The 21,055-nt window shown below is 42.2% G+C and overlaps 1 protein-coding gene across 1 annotated transcript in view; it reads left to right on the top strand.

Annotated features, from left to right (window-relative positions):
- SOS2 (SOS Ras/Rho guanine nucleotide exchange factor 2) overlaps positions 1–21,055 on the top strand; it is a 372,731-nt gene that overhangs the window by 211,795 nt on the left and 139,881 nt on the right. The window contains exons 8-10 of the mRNA XM_086937294.1: positions 7,899–7,997; positions 9,700–9,827; positions 15,217–15,872. Of these exons, the coding sequence (XP_086793420.1) occupies positions 7,899–7,997; positions 9,700–9,827; positions 15,217–15,872 (883 nt within the window). The remainder of the gene's footprint in view (positions 1–7,898; positions 7,998–9,699; positions 9,828–15,216; positions 15,873–21,055) is intronic.

Genomic DNA, 21,055 nt, shown 5'->3' with positions numbered 1-21,055 from the left:
AGTCCTTTCCCATTCCCTTGGCAGCAAGTAGCCACTGCTGGCCAACCCCAGACACAGACAACACAGGGGCAGTATACCTCCTCCACTTTTCCGGCTCTTCCCCTGGGCAAAGGTTCCTCATGATTCCCAGAAGTGATCTAAAAGTCTGGGCCCCCATATTTATACTACAAAATCCTTTGTTCTCTGGTGGCAGAGAAGCCCTGTGCTCAGTCAAATCCAGTTCTGTCCTCTCTGGTGTAGTTTCCTGGCAGGAGGTGGAGACAGCATTGTCCTTGGCAGACCAGGACCATTCAGGTGAACGGAAATCTCCTTCCCCGACTCTAAATGCAGCCCAGGTCTATTCAGCACAGCCCTGACTCATCCAGACTATCTAGGGCCACTGGACTTCCCCAGCCCCTGTCACTGAAAAACCAGACATTCAATACACATCCTAGCAGAGGCACACTGAGTGGCTAAGCAAGAAAATACCTACTTTCTAAAAGTGGTATTTTCAAACACATCATGTAAAAATCACCCTCACTAAAAGATGCATTTTAACATTCTGACTTCGGGGGTAGCTATGCTTATAATATGTTATAAGCAAACTCCTCATTCTATCCTATGGGAGCAGGTAGCCTTGCAACAGTGAAAAATTTAATTGGCAGTATTTCACTATCAGGGCATGCCACAAACACTAGGGGTTGTCCTACTTTTCACAAACAGTGCGTGCGGCCTGCCCACAGGGGTACCTTAGGCCTACCTAAGGGGTGACTAACATGTAAGAAAAAGTAAGGATAGGGCCTGGCAAGTGGGTGCACTTACCAAGTTAACATGGCAGTACTAAACTTCACAGACACCGCGGTGGCACGTCTGAGTTACATTTTCATGCTGCTTATGTGGGTGGCACAATCAGTGCTGCAGTCCCACTAGCAGCATTTGATTTACAGGAACTGGGTACACACAGTGCACTGTACTAAGGACTGACTAGTAAATCAAATATGCCAATCATGGAATCACTAATCCATCACAACTATTTACAGGGAGAGCATATGCACTTTAGCACTGATCAGCTGTGGTAAAGTACCCAGAGTCATAAAACCAACGAAAACAGTTCAGAAACAGAAGGCCACAAAGCAAAAAATCTGGGGATAAACCCGCTGTAAAAGCCAGGTCTAACAGTGTGTTATTGGGGTCCTCACTCACTATTTTTTTTACTCCACAGTTTATTGTGTTTGACATTCTGCTGGAGTACAAGTTAAGGTGACATTTTTGGAGGTTTATTAAAATCAAAATGTGACCATGCCGATGAGGGAAAAGTCTAGAAAAGGGAAGCAATTGTCAGTCACTAAATTGGTATTTCGGAGATATAGGAATGAAGAAATGACACGAAATTCCGGATTTCTCGGAGATAATTAACTACAAAAGAAATGGCCCAGCTACTGTAAACAAACAAACAAGCATTTGCAATAAAATAGGTCTCGCATTTGCGAGAGTTTTAAGCTATTGCCATTGTAAAGGACAATGCCTTTTAAATATGCGTTTTGGAAAAAAACACATAAATAAAAGGCATTATCATTTATAAGGGTAATAGCTCAAACAGTCGCAAATGTGAGACCACTTTAATGGTGGGTCAGCCCCTTTCTTTAGACACTGCTCGCCGTATTCAGCTTACAGCGAGCCACGTCTAAAGAAAGGGGCACGGCCACCGTTAAAGTGAAAGCAAGGCATGGGGCGCTTTTACAAAATAAACAAACATTTGTTTGTGTAGTTTAATGGCGGCCGCACCCCATTTTCAAGAGGCGGCTCTCTGTAAGCTGAATACCGCGATCCGCATCTAAAGAAAGGGGCGCACCCACCATCAAAGTGAAAGCACGTTATAGGACGCTTTCACCAAGAAAAAAAGTTTTTAGAGCATGTCCACTATAGTTAAAGCGGACCAAGCTGGCAAATAAATATGCACGGCTGCTATAGTTAAAACGGACCGGCCGCCATTACTAATAAAAATATAAAAGCAGGCGGCGTGCTGCGTTGTAGGAAAGCAGGTTGTGGGTGGAGTAGGGGAAAATCATTAAAGAAAATAGTGCTCACCGACTGTAGATAAAACAGACTGTGTATCAACATAAGTAAAAAGTTCAGTCCTTATGGGAGGTTACAAACGCAGACAAGGCGGTACTAAGGAGGAAGTGCTATGTCTATTCATGAATCAAAAGCAATGATTTAGAATGGACAGTATCAGGAGCTCATTGAAAAGATGGGCAGAGCTTCAAGTCCATACCTGAATACAGCATGCTTCGCAGAGCAGCGCATGCGCTGCCCAGTCTCGACCTAAAAAGGGGGTGCAAGGCGTTGTCCTTTAGCACATGACCATTTAAGTACTGTGATTGTCGCCGATCTCAAAGTTGTCCATCTAAAAGAACGAAGTCTTATGCTTGAGAGAAGAAGCATTTCCAAAGGCATTTACCAGGAGTATGCATGTGTCCAGCTAGAAGGCTTATCGCTGGAAGGCTGTGTTCTCGTGAATAGTTCCTGCTGGGTGCCTGGGGCCCTGAACAACCCCTGAACTTCAAAGCGTCATCTACGTTCTAGGATTATGAATACACTCCTATTCAAGGTGTAATTGTGGGCATTCTTCCAAACTCAAAAATGCACCTCGGCCCACCTTGCATTCTTTCCTTCTGACGTGGTAATAATGCAACAACAATTGTATGGAGGTAGTATTATTATATAAAATGGATTTTCATCACTGTTTGCTGATTTTAAATGTTGGAATCCCCATCTGTTGTCCCCGCCATGATGTGAAAACCTTCCTGACCCCTGTTCAACCTCATGTTCTGAAACTACCTAATGGTGAGTGTTTCTAAGTGTCCCATACACCAACCTCCATGTCCAACTGCTGTTGGCCTCGGGACGCCTTCAGTTGGCACAAGAGTGAAATGAGGAGACACCCATTACTGCACGGATTTGCAGACAGAAGCCAGTAGGAAATCTGCTGTAAATGAGGACACTATCTTTAGAGCACATAAAGACTGTGTAGTTCCAGGACTAAGGACCTACACTAGGCGCTTAAAAATGTCAAAACATGCACATACATACTAGAATTAATTTTTGATTTTAATATTCTATTCCAATATTCTAATATTCTATTAGCTTAGTTCATGACAAATGGGTAAACAAACATATTTTGCTCCTGCTTTATGTGCAAAGAAGACTGGGCATTTTTGCCAGCTTAGACAAGGGTTAAATGCTCAGGAGGAATTATTACTTAACAAAGTGTAAACTGTTAAAATGGTAGCAGTGAAGATCATATTGTTGCATTTCCATATAAGTAGTATACGATTGTCAAATGATTAATTTTAATTATGGGAAAGAGGGCTCTAACCCAGATGTTAGTTGTAGTGGTCGAAAAACAATCTTTCATTACTGGTCTTACTGTTTACACATATTTGTATTTCCATTTCAGTAAACAACCATATATATTCTATTTTACTAATTAGTCAATAGAGACTGCTACTTTATCCAGCCAAAGATGGCTGCAGCTATATTACTTAATAGTACTGCAACACGCCTTTATACTCCTACTGATACAGGTACATAAATTATGCTAACATCTGACTCTGAACCCGACTTAGTGCAAGCACTCCTCCCTGGTTACCAAATTGCACGTAGGGACCGCGCTCAGGGGAAAGGCGGGTGACTTGCTATTATTTACAAAGCTCAATATTCGTGTCATTGCACCACAGACACTATTCCTGATTGTGAAAGTCTGTCCTTCTCTATTAAATTCTCCCCCAATGACTGCTTCTCAGGCACCCTCATCTATCGCCCTCCAGGTCCATTGAACCAATTTCACACTGCTTTGCCATCCCTTGTTGCAGAAATAGCCACGTCTCCCACAATTTTACGCTGCTGGGGGATCTTAACATTCACTTTGACAGTAGCTCAGATAACATGGTCAAAGAGCTGATAGCGAGTCTGGCTGCAGTTCAGCTGGAGCAATTAGTTCTAGCCCCAACGCACACTAAAGGGCACCTGCTGGACCCTGTATTCAGCAATTGTGCAGAACTCAAGGTAGGCCCCATCACCCACCTTCCATGGACCGACCATTTTTTAATTCCTCTTATCTGGTCGATACACAGACCTGCTCTCTTTATTCCCAATCCACGAAAGATGAGAAACTGGTCTAAGCTCCCATTAGAACAGTGGACCAGCTCCTTGGCTGCCTTCAGACCCTCATTTTCCCAGAATCCCTCATTAGATAATAGGGAATTCGAGAACTGGATTTGAATGTCGCTTGACTCTATACTCCCCTCTAGAGAAATCAGCCTAAAAAGGCCACGAGAAACAGCTCCATGGTACTCGGATGAGCTCAGAGCAAAGAAATGACATTGTAGGAAGCTTGAAAGAAAGTGGCGCTTGCGATATACCACCGTAGACAAAATCATGTATAGGGATGCTATCAGAGCATACAAATTAGAAATAAAATCGACACAAGCTACCTACTATAGTGGTAAAATCATGACAGCCAGATCAAGACCCAGAGAGATCTTCCAAATTGTCAAGTCTTACCAAGCTTCCCCCTCCTATGGTTCCCAATGACAACCCACTCTCCCGCTGCAATGATCTAGCGGAATTTTTCTATCAGAAAATAAATAAAATCTATTTGTCATTTACAGCAACAGTTTTGGAGCCCCTCCCCCCAATGGACCTCTTCTCTCCACGGAAGCTGACTACTTCTCCCGAATAACTCTGGATCATTTTCCTCTGCTAGACTTGGAAACATTGGAACCTCTGATACAACAAGTAAAGTCAGGTTCCCCATTCGATCCTGCACCCCCATGCACTATGGTTGCAGCCAGCTAAGTCATCCTCCCCACTCTGCTGGAGCTTCTTAAAATCTCTCTAACTACAAGCAGTGTCCCACCTACTTGGAAACAAGCTATGGTGAGAGCACTTCTGAAAAAGTCTAACCTTGACCCAACTAATTTCAACAACTACCGCCCTATTTCCCTGCTACCCCGGGTGAGCAAAATCCTGGAGAAACATATCAACTTTCATCTGACAATGTTTCTAGAGAGTAACCACCTACTTGACACCTCACAGACGGGATTCCGCCCCAAACATGGGACGGAAACGGCCCTGTTGGCCGTGACAGAGGAAACCAGGCGGATCTTGGATCGAGGGGGATCAGCGGCAGTCATCCTCCTCGATCTAAGTGCTGCGTTCGACACGGTAAGCAATAAAACTCTGCTGTGTCGACTCCTTAATCTTGAAGTATCAAGGGACGCTCTGGCTTGGTTTAAATCCTTTTTGAGCGGAAGGACATTCCAAGTCTTTGACGGAGACTCTTTTTCCTTAAGTAAACCTCTGGATTGTGGGGTACCACAGGGCTAGTCATTGAGCCCTATGCTATTCAATGTGTTCATGAGACCACTGGCGGAGATCGTTCGCCCATATGGTATTAAGATCATCACATATGCGGACGACACTCAGCTGGTGGTCTCCCTCGCACAAATAAACTGTGAAATGGAGCAGACTAACCTGACCACCTGCATGGAAGAAGTTAAAAGTTGGATGACTGCATCTTCTCTTAAACTTAACGGTGATAAAACCGAGCTTATGCTACTCGGCCCGCCAACACTGTCTACCATTGCCCTCTTATGGCCCATTAGCTTGGGTACGCCGCCCATCCCGAAAGATAACATAAAAAGCCTTGGGGTCTGGCTGGACAAATCCTTGACCCTTAATACCCAAGCAACCAAGACATCTGCGACCTGCTTTGGAATCATCAGGATGCTGAAGAAAATCCTTCCGCTCCTACCCTTTGAAGCCAAGCAAATTGTGATACAAGGCTTAATTCAATCTCGACTTGATTTTAGTAATGCCTTGTACTTAGGGGCACCGGAATACGTTCTGCAAAAACTCCAGCGGATTCAGAATTGTGCTGCGCGCACGCTGCTTCAGCTCCCACGAAGAGCATCAATAGAATCCGGGATGAGAACTCTGCACTGGCTCCCTGTTAGGGAGAGAATCAAATTTAAATCCATGTGCATCTCCCATCAAGCCTTCTGGAAAACTGGCCCTAAGATTAACCACTCTTTGCTCTGCCCTTATCACCCAAGCAAACCACTCCGCTCTGCACATGCATACCTGACCGTAGCTCCTCGTATTAGGAGATCAAGAGCTGGTGGTAGGTCTTTTTCCTTCAATGCCGCTAAACTGTGGAACTCGCTCCCTCTACACCTAAGATCCAATCCCAACCTGTCATCCTTCCGCAAGCAGCTCAAAACCTTCCTCTTTATCAAATAAAACGAACTCCTAAGCTGTTTTATCATGAGGCACTATTCTTTTTTCTCAGCCCTTGGACGCCCGAGGGCAGTAGTCGCGCTTAACAAAACCCCTTTTCATTCATTTCATTTGGTTTTTTAATTAGTAGGGCCCTCTATTCTGGCAAATCCCCTCTCACTTGTGTATTTGTCTCTGTACATTTTCTAATATTTTGAAAATATACTATCTGATGAGGGGACGAAACACATGCTTACCGCTCTGTACGGCTGTAAAAGATTTCTTGGTTGAAATGACAATTAATTATTGGATTTTTTAGTATTTCCACCCTTGGTGATGTAATGAAGGGCACAATTCTGAAGTCCTTCCAGCAGCTACAGTGGGATATCAAGTACATAAAACACAATTCTATAAGTACCTACAGTTACGCCACGCCCTCACCTCCAAAATTCTTACCTTGGACACCCTTCTGGAGTTTCACCCCCTGGAGGGCTGCCTTTTCATGGGGGATTTGGAAGCTCACAAAATCAGACCGATATATCAGACCCCGACGACATACGCCAAAACGACCCTACAAAAGACCAGAGGGGCGTGGGAAGCAGATATTACTGACTTAACTGATGATGACTGAGCAGAGGCCATAGCCAGTCCTTGGGGTGCAGCTGTGTCCTCTAGATATCGCCTCATTCATTTTAAATACATTCACCTCGGGTACTAGACCCGACTCCGTCTCTGGCGGATAGGGGTCATCCCATCCCTCCAATGTCTAGGCTGCGGTAGGGAGGAAGGAACGTTAATGCATACTGTTTTTGACTGTACTGTACTACAGCCCTTCTGGCGTAGAGTCTCGGCCTGCATTGGCCAGGTATTATCCTGGGATTTCTTTTACGACCCAAACTATGTTTATTACTTACCACTGATCGTATAGGGGGGAATTGGTATAAACAACACCTGCAATTCCTGGCCCTCATTATAGCTTAATGTGATATCGATCAATTGTGGAAGGGAACTACCCCCCCCCCCCCCCCCCCCCAATGAATGATCAGGTTTATACCATTACCAGTAGCATCTGTGATAGAAAGGTGTTGTTTGGTGAAACCACCCTGCGTTAATTAGAATGACCATCGATTCCAACAACTCCTCACTCACATATGTATTTGTATGCAGTCTTTATTGTTTCTCATGGTTTCTATCCTAAGCGGGAACGAAAGACGTGTTGGCTGTTTTTCTAGGATACAAAGATTGCTTTTCTAATATGTCAGTGAATTACTAAAGTGTTTAGATTCATGTAGTGTGTGTGTTCCTAAGACAGAGGGATTCTGTCATGAAATAGAAGTTTAGTTTAACATTATGAAATATTGAGGTTTTTCACCACCAGGTAAATATGTGCTTTACAAAGTGCTTACGGCAACCTTTTTTTAATGTATGCTTTTGAAATTTAGAAATGACAAAGTACTCGGCGTAAAGAAATATTCAGATAAGATTTCATATTTCTACAAAGTTAAAATCAGCATAGCAGTAACTTATTTTTTGTCTTACCTCACTTTTGCATATGTGTTATGTCTTTGAAGACTGCCTTTTGTATTTTTTTCCTGAATGTTTGATAAATGAATATATTAATCCTTTTATCTTGTTAGTCGATTTCTGAAGGCTTTAAAGAAGCTGTCCAATATATACTCCCAAGGCTCATGCTGGTCCCGGTTTATCACTGTTTGCACTACTTCGAAGTATTACAGGTATGATGCAGCAAACACGCTAAACCGTTTCCATTGTTTTAAATCATGTGTAACATATGCAAAGCTGTGTTAGTGTTTTACCTTCATTGAATGTGTGTTGCAGTAGAATCATCCTCCGCTCCAATAGACCTTTTCGGGAATGAATAGGATCCCTCTAAGTGCTTCTGTGGTTGAATTAAGCCGGCTTGTTCTTTCAATTTGGATTGCATATTTTAAAAATATAACAACGTGAAATATTGATTTTGTTGCCCCAACATTTGATTTGCACATTAGGATGCTTATCTGTTAAAAATGAATAAACTGTGATATGAGAAAGGATAGCCATCAAGATTCTTGTAGAAGGACATTCCAAGCAGTATCACCGCGGGTCATTGGGGACCTGGTGCTTAAACATTGCATTGATAACTGTGATAAATGCTGTCTAATATCTGCCACAAACAATGAGTCTGGGAACCTGCAGCACCCAAACCCTTTCAACAAGTAGTGATTTTGTTATGATAATTTTTCTGGGGTGACTTACAGGTAAAGTAGGATTTTATGAAAGATCTCTTTATCTTTGACATTATGGATTGAAATGCGAACCTTTTCATATATAAACTTCTATTATTTGCCGGTGATATGTCTACTTGGTTCCCCCTCCCAGCACCTCTTACCTAGTGGAGATGCTGTCAGTACTAGTTTGTAAAGTGCTTATAGGACACATTTCATCTGGCTAGTCCCTATCTTTGATCCATTGCTCAAGATAATAATGTCTTTACCCCCAGGTGCAGGGCTAGTGACATGCTTGGAAACATGGACAATTTCAGGTTCTGAAAGATTTAATTCCTTTTTAAGAACCTCAGGTGATTAACCTTCCTCTAAACAGTGAGTTCAGTATGAGGTAGCCATCATCTCTGCACCCCTTGTAAGCATTCCTGTTAAGGCCAAGCCTGAATTCTGCATTCTCACGATTGTGGGTAAAAGGAGTCAGAAGTGAAGCAAGCCAAGCTTGGTATTCAGTTTGTCCAATTTCTTCAAAGTCACTCTCGTAATAGGAGATTAATAAACTACCCAGTTTCTTTGTGCTTTCCCAGCCATTTCGTAGCCCATAAAGAAGGTCCTGCAATTAAGTTGGCAGTGTGACACTATTGCTTCTTACTTTGTCTTTCACTGGTGTGTTAAAAACATAATTGTATCACTTGAAAATAACTTTCTGTTCAGCAAAGCCAGAGGGTATCATCATACTCTGGCAAGGGTGGATAGCAAAGAGCAGAAGCGGAGTTCACTCGCTGACTTGACACATTTGATTCCTATTGGTCCTGATGGACAGGCCAGAAGTCATCCTTTTCTTAGCATCCATGACTGTTTTGAGGTCTGTTTACCGTAGTTTAAAAGGAGCGTGATGTATTTCCAGGGTCCTCTAGCAGTCCACTAAACAGTTCCAAGTGTGACAATTTTTTTTTTTAAATTAACATGGAAAAATGATTCTGCAAGTATCTTTCAGCATTGCTTTAGGTGCAAACTACTAATATTCCTGAATAAATACTACTTGTTAACGGATCAAAGGTTAAGTACACAGTTTTGTATCCGCGATCAACCTTGACACAACTCAGTATTTTTTCTAATAACCATTTAGACTTTGTTTTCATTATGAGGTAGTATGCATTTTTGTACTGTGAATAAGTTGGTAATTAAATATCACTTATTTCCAATTTCTTTTTAGCAATTGCAAGATCGCAGTGAAGATGAAGAAGACGGGGAGTGTCTTAAACAAGCCATAACAGCTCTTTTAAACCTCAGAGGAAGCATGGATCGCATTTACAATAAGCACTCGCCTCGACGCAGACCTGGGTAAGACTGCCCATTCAGTTCTTCTCTTGTACAGTTAAACGCGCAACTACAATAAAATTTTCCAGAAATGTTAAATAAAATGTAAATATTTGTTGATTGTCAAGGACATCTGTTGCACTGACAAACATTAAGAACGTTCCATCTGTTAATAGATAAAATTAAGTGTACATTTTTACCATCTCTCTTGTCTGTCTTTGATATTTATCCCATTTTGACTACATATCTACCAAATGTTGCTGTCAGCCAAGTTTTAACACTGAGTTTGTCTCAGGGCGACATGTGGCACTGTATAAAACTAAAAGACATTACAAGCAGCAGGTACTTACATGTGCCATAACTGTATTCACTGCATCAACTTTGTCACCGGAAACACCATTTTACATTGCACATCCCAGAATAGGAGAGATCATCCGTCTCAGTCATTCAACTGATGTTAACTTCCAAATATACAGTAGCAAATGTCTGGGTGGATGAATGTATATCGGAAAAACAGAAAGGAAAATTAAAATCTGTATAACAGAGAATAAAATGTAATTCAAATCTGGCTTTACATTGGATTGAACAAAGGCACACCATTGCTCAACTATGCTTTCAGATAGTTGAAGAAATAGCAAATATGCCCGGATGAAATGACTCAAAGACACTGTTGCAGTGAGAATTATATTGGATTAGATGATTTGATACAATGTCCCCCAAAGTATTGAATGATAAAATAGATATCAGTTGTTTTTTATGAATAAGCTTATATCTTTGCACGTTGAGCAAATTATTTACTCACGCACAATAAGAAATGAGAATCTATCAGATAGAACAACTATGTCAGACAGACACTCATAAAAGCATTTATACAAAAAGCTCATTCATAAAAGCACTGCAGTGATATCACTAATAAGAGAGTTGCATTCTGCTATATGTTGATTTGTGGAATCTTGTTGAAATCCAATATAACAAGAAATAGTAGATACTATAAGCACGCACACACTGTAAATGGTGGCATTGAATTTTCTGAAGTTTAGATGGCATGTGATGGTATTCTTTCAAACAGTTATTTTTTCTTCTTTTTTCTTAGGTTCTTGTATCTTTTTAAATATGGAAACTCTTATTACATTATTGAGTTGCAACATCTGTAAATTGGCTATTTGCAGAGGTCTAGAAATCATGAAGTTGATCTTTCGTAGTTTAATCATAGAATAATTAAGATGTCAGATACCACATCCAGCACAAAGTGGTTTACGCATAGAGTAATGAACTATAAGACTCCGTCTTAAGTGGTGGCCATACTTGCACTACAAATGGGTTAGAATTCAGAATCCCTTTTCTATGTCTAACATGGAAGACACTGTCTTCACGTGGTAAAATTGCATACAACCGTAGAAGCAAGGAACCAACTTGGATCAAGATCGGTCTTGACTAGTGGGACACAAATGAGGATTAAATGGCAAACAAACAAGTAGGCAGGCTTTTTTCAATTTCTTTAAGTTTAGTATCTTTTTTTGGGTATCCTATCTGCACAGAGGAGGAATCTGAACATGTAAGCAATGGCACTCCATCATTGAGCATGTGGAATTGGCTGATGGAGGCTTTTGTTTGAATTTGGTGGTGCTTGGGGCCATTTATTGATAACCAAATAGGGAATTACATCTTAGGACAGTAGTCAAATGAATAATTTAGAAATTAGTAGATTATAACCATGGAGTGTTTTTTGCTGTGAAAATTACCAAATTGCCATAGGATTGTTTTTTTTGTTTAGAAAAGCCCCTGAAGAAAGGAATTTTCCTGAAATGCATCAGGCACATCATTCTTGATTTGAAAAAAACACAAGAATTGAAAGTTGACACAGATTATAGTGTAAATAAGATTTTGAAATTAAATAAATAGGATTGGTCTCTGTATGTAATAGAATAAATGTCAAATGTGTTTGAAAATAGCAGTATGTTGTCTTATAAATTCCTGAACAGCGCTCACTGAGCCCAAGATACCAGCTGTTCTTGGCCATTCAAGCCACATAAAGCTAATACACATGTAACTGTTGTGTATGAGAGAGATATATCTACACTGTATCGTGAATCCAGCCCCCTTTAAACAATTGTCAAGAAAGCAAGATGGCAGATCACAGAATGGGAACACTCTAACGAGTTTCTAGCTCCAGAGTTTGTGTCAATTTAAGCAATGGAATTGTTTGTCTGTGAAGAAGTGTATGAGAAAATTGTTAAGACTGAGTATTAGACCAGCGTATAAAGAAATAACTAGAACTGTATCTGAGGACAAAATGTCTTACCCCTGAAGAAGCCACACTGAGAAAGGCAAGAACCATCAGTCAGTAAGTGAGAGCATGCCATCAACACTGAAGGTATGAAGGAGAACATAATTATTAAATAGGAAATTAAAATTCTCATTAAAGAGCTGTTGAATAAAACTCACCAGTAGCTGCCAGTGAGTAGATCTGGAGCATCTAGGAACGTCTAGCAAGTTACATCTGAAATCTAGGGATAAAGCCCAAAGAAATATACCCATTTTAGGAGTGATACCTTCAATATTTCTCCAGATACAGAAGTTGAAATAAAGGGGGGGGGGGGATCCATGTGCATGCTCTCTTGAGCCAGAAAGTACTTTGAGGGTGTTTTGTTTTCAGTGCACTGCTGTAAAGGCTATTCAGTCATCTACACTTTATATTGCTTCTTTTTAGAACACATGATTTGTCTTTGTTCAGCAGACTTCATACCTGAGTAGAACATGGTGGTCACACATCCAAGGTATTGTCCCCAATTGTAAAAGTTGGAATTATCATTGGCAAAGCTGTTTGTGGTTTGTTCATTTGTTTCAGAGGAGGAGATGACAAAAAAAGACTGAGAAGTGTTACTCCATCACAAATGTCATCTGGTTATTTACTGAGTTGTGAAATATGTGTCTTGGTTAAATTAGGTCTATTTTCAAGTAGGTTAAAAATGTCTCAACATCCTGCTGGTGAAGGTATATTTTTTCAGTGTGAAGGAGGTTCCTATTTTGACAATCTTTCTATTAGTGGACCAGCACTCTTGAAAGAAGGGAGGACACCTACACACCATAATCTTGGACACAAGAACCGTGTGGGGTAGATTTCTAACTTTTCTTGCTCATGTTCTTTGAAAAATTTTATTAGTTCAGACAGGCAACAGAATGTACACATTTTACATAAACAAGTTGGGATGTATAGGCAGCCAGATCCTTTACAAGGATGCAGTTCTTGTTTGCACTTGTATAGTGTTAAGTAGTTTCTTCTAACTTACCTTGTAGCCGAGGCAAGTATCAGGTTAACCTTCCTCAGAATGTATTCAATGTATATAAGGTTTGGTTGTGTGCTTTAAGAGACTTCCAAAGTTGTTTCATCCAGAGGTGTACTAACAGCCCTCTTTTGGATTCCAACTTTTGTATTGTGACTTAGAACCCTAGAAGATAACTACCTTTTTCTCCTTCTTATATTATACGGAGTTATTTTTAGTAGCTAATTGATAATCCTTCTGTAGGCATCTGCCCGCAAAGATTTCAGTAGTGACCCACTCACTCTGGTCTAGGCCTCGGAACAGGAATCCTTGAACACAGCCAACAACTCTTTAATTTAACGCATCTGATCTTTGAGAGATGTGTTGACCTCACTCATCAACTCCTATTTGTTGGTAAAAAGTTCAGTACATTTTCTATTAGCCAAATGTATGGCTATAAATGAAAAGTCATGGATTCAAACGTCGTAGGAAAAGTGTAGATTGTGTATTCATTGTTATCTTTATAAGAAGTGAATAAGCATGCAGTCCTATTTCCCATAGGTCCGAGACTGCATAAGTGGGGGAAAAACTCTCTTTGGGAAGGGTTAGGAGACATTTGTTTACATCTTGGTCAGATTTTGGTAGATACCGGACAGAGCTAAGTAACAGGCTGAGAATCATGGCACCAACCTCTCCCATATAGTCTCTTTATTGCTCTCTCGCTTCTGTCCTACATCTTACTCACTTTGCCACACTGAAACCAAAGAAACCACCTCTAAACAGTATGCCTAAGTGGATTGTCACTTTCATTGGGTTGGCTACCAAGTCTCTTGCTTTATTAGGAACTCGTACATCCCAGGAGGGCAAAAAAAGACCCAAGCGATATTGTTCTGGAGAAGATCTGCAAGTATGTGGTGCAATTGAGTTTTCCTTTACTTATGTAGGGATTCTTTCTTTGTTTTGGTCCCTATCAGTCAGAGATTTAGTGTTCTTCAGGAACTCCAAAAGTGAATTCTAACTACCCTGTACCATCTGGCCATGGCGCATTTCTGTCGAGGATCTTGTTAAAATAGTATAGAAGATCCTCTGCTAGATTTTTTTTAAAAAGTGCCGCTCATCTACTGTCTGTCCTGATTTTTTCATGTCTTCTCTGATGCTTCTGAAAAAAAAGTAGTTGGATGTGGTGCTACACATTTCTTTGTTAAATTTACATTTTCTGGCAGTCTTATAAATGTAAGATTTGTTCAAAGACCTCTGCAACTATCTAAAAGAGATCAAGGCTAGCCAACCAATATTGCAGGTGAGTAATTTTTTCTTTTTACACTGAAATGTATTTCTTTCACCCCTGCTCTGAAACCGATTATCATATCACACCTCAAATGTCTCTTTTGTGCATTATACTGATGTAAATGTAAATGTACAGGAATTTATATAGCGCAAATCACCGAGCGGTTTCTAAGCGCTTGCTTAGGGAACCCGTCCTGGTATTCCCCTGTGAGATAACCCCGGCAGGGTATCCGCAAGGTGAAAGCCAGGCATCCCGCCGCGAGGGGCTGTTGTGGAGATTAAGCAAGCTATTGCCCAGAGTCGCAGAGTGTGAACCCGTGAATCGAGTAGGCACCGCAGCGAGAATTGTCGAGTGAGTGGACATTTTATGACTCAAGACCCCGGTGAGCCGGGAATTGAACCCTGGTCCCGGGCTGACCTCTGCTTCCAGGTCTGCCTCCTCTAACCAGTGTGCCACAATTAATCACAATGTTAAGTTATTATGCTTCTCTGTTTTTCTTTGCTGCAGTGTCAGTTATAAATCAGTTATAAATCCTTTTGAAATTAAAAAGGATATACACTGGTTGCTTGAATTGTATTTCAATCCTGAGGCTCATATCTTTGCATATTGAGTTCAGAGCTAATCTTAAAATCAGTCTTTTTCCATCATACTTGCTTTGATTTCTTGTTCTTCACTAATGCTGAGAAGGTGCGATTCATGAAAACTCTTTAAGTTTAAATGTTTTGGCAATGTGAATTGGGTTGTTAAACAGTGTAAGTTAATGCATTAAGGAATTCAATAACAGTTGTTTCATCTGTTTACCATTTTGTGAAATCTGAAGCATATAAAGACAAAACTCGGATTGTTTTTGGGATCGTTACAGGGACCCCATCTCCAGGTTTTACAGTCGCCAGACAAGAAGCAAACACCTTGCCATAAAAAAAATGAATGAGATCCAGAAGAACATAGATGGGTGGGAAGGAAAAGACATTGGGCAATGCTGCAATGAGTTTATCATGGAAGGGACAATGATGAGGGTTGGAGCCAAGCACGAGCGACACATCTTCCTATTTGATGGCTTAATGATAAGTTGTAAAGCGAATCACGGACAGTCCAGACTCCCAGGCTACAGCAGTGCAGAGTACAGGCTGAAGGAGAAGTTCATTATGAGGAAGATTCAAATTAATGATAAGGATGATACATGTGACTATAAACATGCTTTTGAACTGGTTTCAAAAGATGACAATTCTATTCTGTTTGCTGCCAAATGCGCAGAAGAGAAAAACAGCTGGATGGCTGCATTGATTTCCCTTCAGTATCGCAGTACCCTCGATCGCATGCTTGACTCAGTGTTATTACAGGAGGAAAATGAACAACCTCTGCGCCTTCCCAGTCCAGAGGTGTATCGGTTTGTAGAGGAAGACTCTGAAGATAACATTGTGTTTGAAGACAACCTACAAGCCCGGGGTGGAATCCCCATTATCAAAGGAGGAACAGTATATAAATTAATTGAAAGACTTACATACCATATGTATGCAGGTATGATTTTCTTTTTTTTATATTTCTTTTATTTGCTTTTAAACATTGACATATAAGAACCATAAAATCCTGAGTGCACGAGACCGAGCAATCAGCAGATATTGACAGAGAATAGTACAACGCAGGTATGTGTTTTTGAAAATGTTTAATCAACTAACATTACAGTGGGATTTACCTGAGTCTTTACTGTGTAAGTATGGGGAAAATACATTCCATACTGATTTTATCCCCACAATTTTAAAATGTTGATGTTAAGGGACATATTTCACAATACAGCATAAGAATACAGAAATATTTGTATTGCCAGTTGTCTTCCTTTTAACGTAAATATTAGTGTGATGAGATATGTGCAAATCGAAAATGTTTGCAGTTTTAATTGATTTACACCAAAAATGGCTTTTCATTTGTGGGAAAACATTGTCATTATTTTGGGTAAATATTTATAGAGTACTTGTAACATGCTGTATCATTCACAACCATATTACTTTATATAGCGGTCTGAATTGCAATCTGGGAGGTGAACACATGGACAGAAGGCCAAGTGGTAGGTTCTTGGGAGTCTCCTTGTGCAGACTAGGGAAGACTGCTGATCTCAGCTGCTGTTAAAGGAGTGGTGGCCAAAGGTTAGAGCTATAGGGCGGAAGGTAGGTGACTGGTGGTGGTAGCAGGTTAGAGTAGGAACACTTGTTAGAGATAGAGGCAAGCTCCAGATGTCAGGGAGTGAATTGGTTTGGGGGAGAGACAGATAGCCTGCCAACGGGGGTCTATTAAGTGATACAATGAGCTTGTCTTTGAAGATTAGTTGTGGCAGGAAGGTAGAAATAGAAAGGGAAAACGTCTGTGGGACGTACAAGGCTATTTTGTCAGTGGTGCTGGGGTGGCTGAACTCTGTGATTGGAATGGTAAAGAGTGACTCTTTTTGGTAGGGGGTTCTTGTAAGAGGCAGATCATTTTTCCAGAGTGGTTTGCTTGGAGGACAGGTGTGGGCAGAAAGCTAATGACTGTTGGAGGGGTTCAGGTTGAGAATAGGAGGCTGCGCTTTCAAGATGCGTAATTGGAAGAGCAAGCAAACGGGACACACAGACTGAACAGGCTTTTCACCTTTTGCGCAATTTTGGAGAACATTTTGTAATGTCTTGAGTTACCTGCGTCTGACAACACATTTCCATAGTGTATGCCTTCCCCTCAGGTGACAAGGAAAAAGCTTCCCATGCCCAAAATGTATATGTTCGAGGCATATGAGCTGCAGATTACACCCTGTGCATAGATGGCCACCTAGTGTTGGGCCCGGATGTTTGCAGTTTGTTTTTGTTGTAGAAAGTCTTTGAAAAGTCACAGGATAGGTGACTTCTCCTTTGGATCATACTGCGCATGGGCATCGGCTCCATCCCTAGATTGTTTTTTTACGCCACTGGGCTCGGATGTGTTTCCAGCGCTCCGTGTTGGAACCTATTTCCTTCGGCGCACAATCCTCACCAGCTTCGACAGTATTGTTTCGAACGCGCTTCCATTCGACGCTACTCATCAACTCTGAAGTCTTCGATTCCGTCGTCGACGAAGGCCTTCGGGCCTACCTGGGCCTCAACTTCCAGCTCATGGAAAGCACACCATTTAAAAGGTGTCCTCTATGTAGGTCGAAGTTTCCTCACTCAGACCTACATGAGGTGTGTAACCTTTGCCTCTTACTGGAGCACGAGGCCAAAGACTGTTCCGCTTGTGCCTCTTTCCGCTCCAAGAAGTTGATCTGGGACCGAAGAGCTAGGAGAACAATGGCTTGTTCATCAGCTCCGATTCCAGACAACATCTTCCAAGAGGGGGTCGACGTCCCAGAGCAACAGCATGGCGTCGACAGCAAATCCTAGGACGAAGATTCCGAAGTCGAGGACATCACTCCGGCACAAAGGGTCGGAAGTAAGACCGTCGACCCCAACCCTTCCTCGACACATTCAAAAAAGGCTTTGTCACATCCTCGGGTGCACACGAGACACTGCTTCCAATGCCCCGCCTTCGAGCTCGCCTAAGAAGCCCACTAAGCCTTCTGGCGACTTGGGCCCGAGTCTACCTGCCCACAGTGCAGGCGCACACCTACCGGCATCGAAAAAAACACCATCAACGACCTCCTCGTCCGCATCGAAACAATCGGCGCCGAAGCCTAGTGTTAGCTCCTCGGCACTGAAACTACACTCGGACTCAAGCAAAACCGCTTCGGAGTCGAAAAAATAATCGGATCCGAAAAACCCATCGGCGCCGAAAAAATCATCCGAGAAAATCATCGGAGCCGAAAAAGACTCATTTCCCCGGCTAAAGACACTGCCAAACAACAAGCTTTAAAGCCAAAAGAAGCTCACAGCTCGGTGCCGAAAAAGCCCTCCGCACCAAAGGATCTGCCTGCTGCAGAGGACTTATTTTATCCAGACCCTGCACAAAAGACTCTGGTTAAGGATCCAACCACTGGTCGACTAACTGTTAGTTCCAAAAAACGACCACTGGACACACCTACACCTGCTCCTCATCCAAAGAAGAAGGACATTGCTACCTCTCCTCTAAGGATTCCTTCTCCTCTTCCTCCTCCTACTCCACCTCCTCCTCCTCCACATATACCATCACCGCCTCCTCCCCTACCACAGCACTCCCCTACACCTTCTCCCATACCAGATGATGACAACAGGGATGATAGCTCTGATGACACAGGGGGTGGTGCAGATAGTGAGCCACGAGATTAGCCTATTCCTCCGGACTCACCTGACCCCTGGAATGATTATAATACCCCAGACGTCCCTAACGTCCCTCAAGACATCATATATCTTTTTAGGCCTTCCCCACCATAAGACGCTATGGGATGTAATCAGCTAGTACACCGGGCTGCAAAATACCATGGGGTTGACCTACATACTGACTCTGTAGAAGAAGACTTCCTAATGCATATCTTTGATAATGCACAAAGGTCCTCGTCAATTTTACCCATGCTTAAGGAAGTTAGTAAGCATGCTGCAGAAGTCTTCAAAGACCGAGTTAGAACTCGGGTCATCAACCCACGAATAGAAAAAAATATAAAGCTGCCCCTTCAGATCCAGCATATATTAAAGGCCCAGCACCATTAGACTCTCTTGTGGTCTCTAATGCACGCAAAAGAGCAAATTGACAAACATCAGGTGAAGCTCCCCCACCAGATAGAGTCTAAGCACCTTGACGCATCCGGTAAAAGAAATACGTCTCAGGCAGAGAACATTTGGCGTATTGCCAATACACAGGCATTATTGGCAAGATACGACAGGGCACATTACGATGAATTAGAATCACTTATGCAGCACCTCCCCGATAAGTATAAAAACAGGGCAATGAGCTTATCCAAGAAGGGAAAAACATCACAAACGCCTCTATTCGTTGTGCACTAGATGCAGCAGACACTGCCTCCAGAGCAATTAATACCAGTATTCTGTTGCGTAGACACGCATGGCTACGCATTTCAGAGTTCAAACCTGAAGTCCAAAGTGCCATACTTAACCAGCCCTTTGATGAGCAACACTTATTTGGACCTAATGTAGACGTATCCCTTCAAAAGATGAAAAAGGATACCCATACAGCCAAATCTATGGGAGCCTTGCAGTCGCAGGCTCCAGGCGCTCATTTCGCCACTCATCTCACAGGGGTGCCACCAGGGGATACTGTTCAGACACACTCTCTACTTCTTACAAAGCCTCCACACAATCCACCTATAGTAGGACTACCAAAGAGGTGGTTTCAGAGGTAACAACAATCCGACCAGATGTAAAAATAACAAACTCCCGCTCTGCCTTCACCCCTGCCCAATGACTTTCCTCCCCTTTCCCCGCCGCATTCCACTCCTGTCGGGGAAAGGCTACAACAATACCTGCCAGCCTGGAAAGACATCACAGCAGACAGGTGGGTGCTATAAATAATTCAGTCAGGTTACTGTCTCGAACTAACGTCTACCCCCCCAAACATACTACCCAAACAGGGTCCAATGTCACAAGAACATTTGATACTGCTCAGACAAGAAGTTGTATCCCTCCTGCAGAAAAATGCAATAGAAATAGTTCCACTGCATCAGCAAAACAAAGGAGTATACTCCCTGTATTTCTTAATTCCAAAGAATGACGGATCTCTAAGGCCTATTCTAGACCTCAGACCCCTAAACCTGTACATACAATCAGACCACTTTCATATGGTCACACTCCAGCAGGTCCTTCTACTCCTTTTGCAAAACGACTTCATTGTCACTATAGATCTCGAGGACGCCTACTTCCACATTCTTATCCACACAGCGCACAGAAAATATCTCAGATTTGTACTAGACCAACACCATTCAACCACAACTACGGCCTCCGAGTTTCTATTTCCACCCATCCCTCCGACACTCGGATAGACCTCTTTGCTACCCACGAAAGCGCAAATTGCCCAAGCTTCGCCGCCAGCTGTCCACAGGCAATGCGATATGGATGTACTGGTCTGGAAAATTTGCGTACGCTTTTCCGCCTCTCCCACTACTTCAGTTAATGGTATGCAAACTACAGCACCATAACCTAAGACTCATTCTAGTTGCTCCAACTTGGGCCAGACAACCGTGGTACACCACACTGCTGCAACTTTCTGTGGTACCACACCAGAAACTATGCCTATCTCCACGCTTATTAAACCAGAACCATGGAGAGATCAGACACCCGGACCCAGCTCAGCTCATCCTAGCGATCTGGTTCCTGAAGTCAGAGTTTGGTTACCTTAACCTCCCTCCAGACTGTATGAACGTTTTTAGTACAGCTTGGCCCACAGTAGCTTGTTGTTTAGTTTGCACATCTACACAATAGTGTTTTGTGAATGTGTGTGGTGTAGACCATGTAGCTGCTTTGCATATGTCGTCTAGGGGAATGTTCCCTAGAAATGCCGTTGAAGCCCCTATTTTCCTTGTAGAATGGTCTTTAGGAGGAATAGATAACGTACGTTTAGCTTTGTGGTAACAGATTTGTATGCATTTGACAATCCACCTAGCTATTCCAGATTTTGATATGGGGTTACCTTTATGTGGTGGTGAAAAAGACACAAAAAGTTGTTTAGTTTTACGAAAAGTTTGTATCCTTTCAATGTAGTAAAGCAATGCTCTTTTGACATTAAGGTGTGAAGAGCTCTTTCTGCGACTGTTTGTGGCTGCGAGAGAAATACGGGCC

The sequence above is a fragment of the Lissotriton vulgaris genome, chromosome 9 (assembly GCF_964263255.1).
Source record: "Lissotriton vulgaris chromosome 9, aLisVul1.2, whole genome shotgun sequence".
NCBI classification, from domain to species: domain Eukaryota; kingdom Metazoa; phylum Chordata; class Amphibia; order Caudata; family Salamandridae; genus Lissotriton; species Lissotriton vulgaris.
Note: the sequence above shows the minus strand (reverse complement) of the source record. Positions and strands in the feature narration are given on the sequence as shown.